General features: G+C 46.3%; 1 protein-coding gene across 4 annotated transcripts in view; it reads right to left on the minus strand.

Annotated features, from left to right (window-relative positions):
- PRDM10 (PR/SET domain 10) overlaps positions 1–9,226 on the minus strand; it is a 45,758-nt gene that overhangs the window by 36,269 nt on the left and 263 nt on the right. For 3 of the 4 annotated variants that reach the window (XM_049801562.1, XM_049801564.1, XM_049801561.1), the window contains exon 2: positions 156–345. In XM_049801562.1, the coding sequence (XP_049657519.1) occupies positions 156–248 (93 nt within the window). In that variant the 5' untranslated portion in view covers positions 249–345. The remainder of the gene's footprint in view (positions 1–155; positions 346–9,226) is intronic. The other variant, XM_049801563.1, reaches the window with a different exon arrangement.

A 9,226-nucleotide genomic window follows, 5' to 3' on the forward strand; every position in this document is an offset into this window, starting at 1 on the left:
AAATCGCCACAGACATGTTTGTATTTCTCCTCGAATGAAAGCTGAGATTTCAGACTTTAAGAAAGGGCTGAATGGGAATGCCTGCTTGCTAAGCCACTGCACTGAGACCAATTTGGTCTGAGCAGAAACCGAGAGCTCTGGAAGGCACTAGTCACCTGAGCAGTATTCTGTTCCTGCTCAGCAGAGTCAGTCCACACCTGAGGACTTTCCTCTTTTGAGTCCATCTCCTCTCTGCTGTGGTGCTCCATGGGGATAGAGATCTACTGGAGGAATGTCTGGCTGAATAGATTCATCTGTTCACTGTGTTTCTACTTCCAGAAGACGAGGTGATCTTCAGTAACATGGCTATAAAAAAAATTAAAAAAGAAAAGATAGAGATATTAAAACAAGTGTGACACACAGAATGGGGACATGAGGTATTATCATCAGATACTGCACTACAGGAACACACTGCCAGAGTAAAGCAGGCTTGGCTTTATGAACATGTGCATTTTCATTCAGCATGCTCAAGTTGTGCCGTATAATACTTTCCAAGTCCTATTAAGGAGGAAATAAGTCAACAATTGCTACAATTGCACTGAAGGATTATACTGAATGCCTCCTGCACGGAAAGATTATACTGAATTCCTTCTGCATTTCTTTGCATTGTCCTTCTGGCACCTACAAGACCAGAAATCAATGCATGATGCAGAAAATTCACCTTAAGCTTCCAACAAGAAAACACTGTTCAGAGATGCATCACCAGTTTCTCGGTTCGTCTGAAAGAGGTTTTATTCAAGAGCCAACTGGCTTTACATCTACAGTCAGCTTTCACCTTGTACAAAACTGCAGTCCCAGTTGGTATTCAGGCAGCGTTACAACAGACAACTTTTAGAAAGAGAACAATGAAACTTAAACTCTAATTCACGCGAGCCCGAAGATCCTGACAAATTGCTTCCAAGCTAGGTTTTTTTTCACCTCACGCAATTTTATTGGGGCCTCTCAATCTGCCATTGGGAATCTCAGAAGTGTAATTTACAGCTGTGGTGATTGGTTTAGTCAGTGGTTCAGCACCTTCCCAGTCCTTCGTCTCTAATGTCATATTAAATCACAGGCCCAGGAATTAGCATGAGGCTGAGCCCATTTCATTTTTCAGCTAGTCCAATTAACTCTATTTTATACCGAGTGCCTCGCTGGGCTGATCCAATGCCAGTACCCCGTCTGTGCACCAGGAAGAAAGCAGAATGCTCCTTGCTGATGCTTTCATTCATTTGCATTTTAAATGCAAATTATTTTAGTCATAATTTGTTCCCATAAATGCTACCAGTTGGCTTGTCATTGACAAACTAAAAAAAGAAAAGGAGGGGAAAAAAAAAAAAAAAAAAAAAAAGCAGCAGCAGGCACTTTCTGCCTTCTACTAATTTTGCCAGCAACAAGTAAGCTTTGCAGACCTGAGCACTGACTGTACCGCTGGTCCTGGCCAGAACATATAAATCGATAGTACAGAAAAGTCTCAGGCTAACGTCACTGAACTGAACGGTAGTGGGGGGGAAACAACCAAAACCCCAAACCGGAACATATGACTTTCACATATACAAAGAAAAACTGTGGGAAAGATATTTCTGGGCATCGCTAGACAGCAAGTCACAGCATTATTGGTGACTAAAGCCTAGCATTTGCTTTCTCGTGCTGAGCCACACAGTACACGTGTGCCATGTCGTCCCCCACACAAGAAGAGACTGAGGAGCAGTGCAACGGCTGTTCTCACTTACTATTAGACCCATGCACCGTTAGGTTATGGGAATAAAGGGGCAGAAATCCTATTCCCATTAATGTTTCTTGATACAAAACATCCAGAAAAAGCACTGAGGCGAAAAGGAAAAAAGAAATACATGTACCTGTATGCAACGCTTCAACTAGGGGATCTCATTAGTATGGAAAAATGAACTGCAGCAAGCAATTAGGACCAATAAACACCAGCCTTACTCTCCAAGTGTTGGAAGCCAGGGTCATTTACAAACAAATATTATTTATGTATTACAGCACACACAAGCTCTGATATATAAGTAAATATCATCCATCCCTACATAGCACTTTTCATCCATCTATCTCAAAGCTACTTGCTACATTATTAAGGATTAATTCAGGGATTTTTCTCATACCTAATCTTACCACTCTCACTGAACTCCTCACTCATTTTATCAGGTATACAATCACCAAGGGGTCTAGAACTGCTTGCGTGAAACGTGACAGCATTTGTCAGTAACATAACCTGAACAATTTTTACGTAAAATTAAATGCCTACCCTGTTGATATTCTTTGGCTGGTTTATCCCAAACAGCTCTTTTTCTTGACTGTCATTATTAATCAAGAGCCAATTCAGGTAATTGCACTAACAATAGCCAGTAGTTTAATCAATTACCTAATTGCTTAGAAAAATAAAAATAAATGCTGGAGGTTTCAAGTTTGGGTGGTTTGGGTTTTTAAATTATCCTGTTAATAAGAATGTAATTAAATTAACCAGTGATTGAATTAAGAGAAAGGGATGGTTCTGGCTAATTCCACATGGTGCAACAAGTAGCAAAATTTCTGGCTGACCTTCCCCACAAGCAGATACTGAAGGTCTGAAAGGAGATGCTGACTCACTCCTGCAGACTCATTTTGGCACAAATAAAACTTACAACTTGAGCAGAAAGGAGACCGAAGGGTTCAGACAGGTCTTTAATAGCCAAAACTGGGCATTAAGATCCGTGTCTGCAAAAAAAAATTGTACCAAAGAGTCGGAAAAGAAAGCAGAAGACAGTCATTTCAAGTTTTGCCATGGTTCTAAAGGTTAGCAGTAATCTCAAATCTCAGGGAAAAACGCAAGGTTGAGCCAAATTCACTGGCTCGGTGGTGCAGTTTCTATAAATGGTACTGTTATTGCTGTTCTTCACAGAAATGAAAAAAAAAAAACCCCACTGCTCAGCCCAGCCAATTGTGTAGCAATAACAATCAGACATTATTAGGAGCTGCAGGATTTGCTGATGCTTTCAAATTCTGTACTTGAAAATACATCCTAGGATCTGCCCCTCTGGTATGCATTCCTACCGCAGACTGGATCTCCACAAACTCTCATAATTTCTATCATCACCAAAATACACAGAAAAGCACGTTTCCCTGGAAACGTGGATGTGCTGAGAAGTCAGTGCAAGAGCAGGCAGGCCACATCCCAGAGAGGTCCCAAGGCCAGGCAATAAAGAGGGCCCGAGGCAGAAGCAAGCATTGAAATCTAGCTGGTTCAAAAGCCAACAGTGAAACAAGACCTGCAGTTAAGGTCAGGAGCTGGAAAGCAAGATCTGGTCCAAAGGCACCGACAACAGAACCGCCAGGAAACACATAAGTTTTCTAACACTGATGACAGAAAAGACCGAAATAACTTTGCTCACTAGTCCTCCATAGGATGCTCTCCCTCATTAATCCTGCGTGATCTTATTTTCTTCTTTAAATCCCCCTCTCAATACCCATTACAGCTGTGACACTGACAGCCACAGTGCCTCGAGATTTTAACGATTTCCCTGTGGTCTTCTCTCAGCAGAGATGTCTCGCTGCACAAGGCAGCGGCAGATGTCCAGCTCAGCACATAGCCACAATATTTTTTCAAATTAACTGCAGAAGAATCGTGATGGACAAGTGGGCGTATGTGGCCTCTACGCTAAGCCTGTTGGTAATACCAGTTTGGGAGATACAAGTAAAGAAAATACTTATTTTCTCAAAGGGTCTAGCTGGAAGCTTTGTTGGTTGTTTTTTTTTTTAGCAGAGATACATGTGAAACTTTGGGCATTGCCAAACAGCTGGCATGCAAGGGAACACTCTCTGCTTGCTCTCCTTACCATTTGCCCATGGATTATCCTTTGCAACTGTTGATTTTTCTCCCTGTATCTCACACGCATCAGACATTTTCAGACAAGCTAAATGCCGAGGCAAGTACCTCAATGGGAATATTCTGCAGTGTCCAAGGGGACACACACACACACACGCATTATGAGACCCATCACCCAATATATCAACTGCAATCCTGTCACCACCCCAATGCTTGCATACAACTTGATAAGCATCACGCACACGAGCGAGAAGCAATGCCAACATGCGAGATGCTGAACCATTTACAGAAACCGTGAAGACAGCCTTTTCCTCCCCAAAATAGCAGGCATGCCTCACCCAGTCCATGCTGGGTGATGACACAATCTGAAATGGTAACAGGTATAAATATATCCCAGTATCACTCCAGTACATCAGAGTGGCAAGGTAGTGACAGGGTGCAGTGTGTCACTACAGATATATATATCTCGTGAATCAAGAACCCCCACAGCTCCCATTACTTTAAAATATCTACTCCAGTGGAAGATAAGCTCGTTCTGACTTGTGTTTGCTGGAGCTCTGAGACAGCACCCATGGGTGCTGCCCTTGAACTCCCTAGAACTTGCCCACGTTTTTCACAGGTAGAAGCATGCTCAAAGTTAGGAAGTGATACTAGCGCACCGCTGCGCTCATCTCTCAGCAAGGCTTATCAGCGCAGGAACAGCCTGGTGCTAACCACAACTAGAAAGCATCTGATTCAGAGTCAAAGCGCGGTCAGTAGACAGGCAGGATGAGTATTCTGCTACGTGTCCGTGCACTCATAATATCCAACTGTCCGCCTCATCAGGTAAGTGCAAGCAAAACCATCGCCTCTTCAAGACAAAACAGGTTCCTTTCAGTACGCCATTCACATTTACCTTCCCTTTCTCAACATCCTCTGGGAACCTGCTGGTGTCAGAGACCTATGGCCTTCCTCTTTAGTTCTTGCCTTTTACATCTAATCCAAAAAATCTCATTAATGGTGAAGCTTCTCCTCCGCAGCTCCTTGATGCGTGGAAAGCACCTTTGTGTCATTTTCTGAACAGTTCTTCAACTTTTTGGAAATCTCACTTGAAAACTCCTAGACGACCGTGCTACTCTATAAGCCCTCTCTCCTGTTCCTGCAGCATGTTGGTTTCTCATGAAGCTGTATTATTCAATGAGCAGCTTTCCCCAATCGCTGCATTCCCCTCCAGAGGACGAGAAAGCAATGCTCAGGGGCAAAGTGCCTCTGCCCAACAGCAAGGTCCTCATTAGCGTTGCTGTCCTCAGCAGAAGACACCACACCCTCAGCCATCGCAGCACCCTCGCCGTGTCACCTTATAGGTGCGCCTATGACCCCTAACACCTAGGGAATGCGAGTGCAATGGTGCTTTAAGAGAAACCCTCCAATAACCCCAAAGTCACTGTTGGTTTGTATTTGGCGTGTAAGAGTTTTTGAATATAGTGAACTCACGCAGTGCTTCAAAGGAAAGCTCAGCTCTGAAGTTCAGAGAAAAGCACGACCAAAACAAACAAACAAAAAAAACCCCATCAACTGTAACCATATTTTCTTGGCATACCTGCTATGAAGGAATGACAATTTCTTTCAATGCTGGGATTACACAAGAAGATACACAGACAAAAACTCTGGGGACTTCATCTGCAGCAATCTCTCCAGGTCTAATTAAGGCCATTCTGCTGAGAAAGCACCCGAGCCAGTGGCTGCCGAACATTCATTTTTGTCCCTTCTCTGGGATGAGAAGAACGGGGGAATATTAAAGCTGGGCAAGGGGAAAAGTCCACCTCCCTGCTCGGTGAGCCATAAAGTCACTGCAGTATCTCAAATGAGAATCCACTTTACAATAATGGCGCATAAAACAGCTAATGTGATTTACTCCCCAGTGTAAAAGAAGCTTGCATATAGATTGGGGTTCCCTGCAGCAATAATAGCAGGGGTTATTAGCTTAATCCTTTAAGTACTGAGCTCACTGACCACTCTTTTTCACCGCCAACCATATGCAAGGACAGCAAGATTGTTGCAAAAGGGGGTTTTACGACTACGGGTCTTCCTCCAGCTTTTAATACAAAAATGATTTATTATGCTCAAAAGGAACATCACATATGTCTGCAGAAAGCTATATCCCACACTTAAGTTAATTACCCCAGCTTGCCTAGAAGGCAGAGTCGGTGCATTTCCTGAGGTCCCTTGGCAAGAATACGCTTTCATTGCAGCAAGAAGGTTTCTAACCTCATTGAGGACTGAGTCACGACTGCCGCCTCCTCCTCTGCATTCTCATCCATCAAAAGCACATATTGTTTCAAGGAACCCTGGCTCTGGTGCCTTTTGGCTGAATGTTAATAATCAGGTAATATATAACCACAATATTTATGTTCTACTGGTGAGTTAGCAATGGAAACCATACATAGGGCTGGGGCAGCAAAGATTATTTATTTCCACAAAAGGAAACCTGGCTTCAATTTATTTAGTCCTATAATAAGTAGAAGAGCTCAGCCAAACACAAACTCCCTCTTTACTCAAATTGTGCATAATGAATCGATCTATCTACGTTCTTATGGCACATCTATCATCAAAGCAACAATGAGCTGGAAGAGATCTCTTTGATCCTCAAGGCTAGTCCTCTGCTACCACATCCAACGTGTGTCACAGTCCTTCTCCTAAAGGGACAGTGCCCGAGCACTGAAGGTGAAAAGCATGACAGTCTGTTGCAACTATTCTCTCACAAAGTATCAGATAAGTGGCTGAAAGTCTAACTGTTTCTACTGTAAAATACAGGAGATAACCAAACTTGTCTTTTTCAGAATAGCTGATTCTCGGAAGGACTACAGGCCGCAGAGAACAAATTCGGCTAGCTGTACTTTGAAACAGGTGGGGACTTAACATACAGTGCCGGTTAAGGGCTACAACACAACTTCTATTTCTGTGTGTTTTACTAGCATGAAAGAAAAGTGACAAATAGACCCGACCTCCTGTTTAAGTCAAAACAAAATTCACAATATTAAAACAGCCCCCATAATTAGCTACATTTATAAATCAATTAAAATTCAGTTTGCACAGCTGACAGCAGCTGCAGGTGGTCAAAAACACACTCGAGGTAGCTGCCGACTGCAGAGCAAATTACCATAAAAGACCTCATCCAGGGATTTTCTTTGCAGGTTAGTAGTAAGGGTGCCAGAGGAGAGCAAGTGACACCACATACCCATTTCTCTCCAAAAGCAAATTGTCAATTTTTCTATCAGACAGTAACAACAATTACATCGACATCTCATCCTATAACTAAGGTAATAAAGCTGCCTTCATTTTAAACGCCTAATACACAAAAGAAGCACGCATATAGCAAAGTGCCAAAAAGCATCACCATTCAGGAGATAAGCTCTTCATTTAAGGACTGACTAGAGAAATACACCCTCTTACATTTTTTTTTCCTAGAAATGAAGGCATTATAAGGCTTGAGACTACCAGTTATTTTATTTCTGCAAAACACGCAAAGAACCCTCTAGTAAAATCAGTTATTAGCATTTCATCTTCTAACTTAACCAATAAAAAGAAGAAAAAAAAGGAATTCTTAAAAATATAACAGAAGAAAGCTAACGTTTAGTATAGTCTCTATTCCCATTGAAGCTCTGAAAGACAAACATTGATATGCATCTTATAGACCCCCAGCTTTGTTCTTGTTCATTCTTTAAAGGCCCACAAGAACCATGAATATATCAGCAGCATGGGAGACAGGTTGATGCACAGATACCACAAAGCACATCGCAAATACCAACCATTCATTTCACTCTCAGGACTATGAAGCTCAGCAGCCTAAACCAGGTTTTTAACTCTGATCTGCAGACCCCTTCCGAGGATCTGCAATGAGCAGCCGAGAGGCAAGAGGTGACCACGCATAGCTTGAACTGTTTCGTGCAGGGAAACTAACACTATAAAGAGGGAGTTGTCCCTTTAGGATAAGTAGTTCTGAAAGGCAGAGCACCGGGACCTCATTTTTCCATTCCAACGTAACGATTTAACAAGCTCACATTAACAAAATTTTAATGCAACCGTGGCACAGGATGGGGGAACAGGGCGACTCAACACCAAAACCTGGATCTCGAGAGGTCCGCGAGATCAAACAGCCACGTGCTATAACGGTATCTCAGACCACAAGAACGGGCTTGTTTGGCAGAGGCAACCACCACCACCAAGACCAACGATCGCAGAGCGGTGGCAAACACCACAGCTGCCGCTTGCAGAAGCTTCTTCTGCTCACGCACGGGCCTTGCCCTTTCCTTCAGGCCCTCCACAGATGGAACCACCTCCCGCAGCTTGGACTCAGCAGCAGGCCCCAACCCACCGGCCTGGTCCTGCTCTGCCCTTGGACGAGCCTCTCCACTGGGCTACCACCCCCCCCACCGCTGCCGCCGCCCCAAGCCCCAGGACCACCCAGACCTGAGCTTTTCCCTGCTGGGGCCCATGTTGGTGCCCAAAGGGACCCCCCCTCAAGCACGACCCTCGGCCAGCGCTCCCCTCAGCTCAGACTGCTGGTGTCCCCACCCGCTCCCCCTTATATACCCTCCGCGCCCCACCACCGCCACCACCAGCAGCCAATCAGGAGAGGGGGTGCGACGCCCCCTCCCCTAACTAGGCCAATGGGAGGCAGGGGCGCGAGGCACGCGGCCAATCAGGAGGCGCAGGTGCCCCCCAGCCCGCTTCCCGCCACCGCTCCCCAGTGTGAGAAACCACCGCAGCCGCACCCTCCTCCCTCCCTCTCGCGCCCCGAGGACGCGCGAGGCGCCGTCAGCGCCCCACCCTACCCCCACCCCACCCCGTGAGGGCGCCCAACGGTCAGTCAGCCCCAACCACTCCGGCCCCGGGGGGGGGACGGACACGACGGGGACGGGGGCTGGCGGCGAGAGGCCGCGCCGGGCTGGCAGAGGAGAGGAGACGGCCCGGCAGCCGAGGGTGGGGGACCTGGTCTAACCAAGGGGCGAGGGGAGCGAGCGGCCCAGAGTAATTGGGAGGCGGGGGGGGTAGGCGCCCACAGTGCTTGGGGGGGGTGGGGGGGGGTGGTGAACAAGATGGCGCCGGTACCCCCCCCGCCACTGAGGTGCTGGGGTCCGGACTGTACCATCCAGGGAGGGGGGGAAGCAGGGGTGGGGGCAGCCCCTTCTCCCTCTGTCCGGGGCGGGTGGGGGATCCCGGCTGTGGCGGCGAGGGGGGGGGGAAGCGGACTGTACCTCTCCCGCGGGGGGGGAAGGGGAATGACTGCGCCCTGCTCCCCCCCCCCCCACTCCTGGGAGCGAACGGTTTATCCCGTCCCCAGCGCTAAGGAGCCGCCAGCTCTGGGCGCCATCTTGGGTGCGACTAAAACAACAAGTCCAAAAC

This window comes from Accipiter gentilis, chromosome 5 (genome assembly GCF_929443795.1).
Source record: "Accipiter gentilis chromosome 5, bAccGen1.1, whole genome shotgun sequence".
Taxonomy (NCBI): Eukaryota; Metazoa; Chordata; class Aves; order Accipitriformes; family Accipitridae; genus Astur; species Astur gentilis.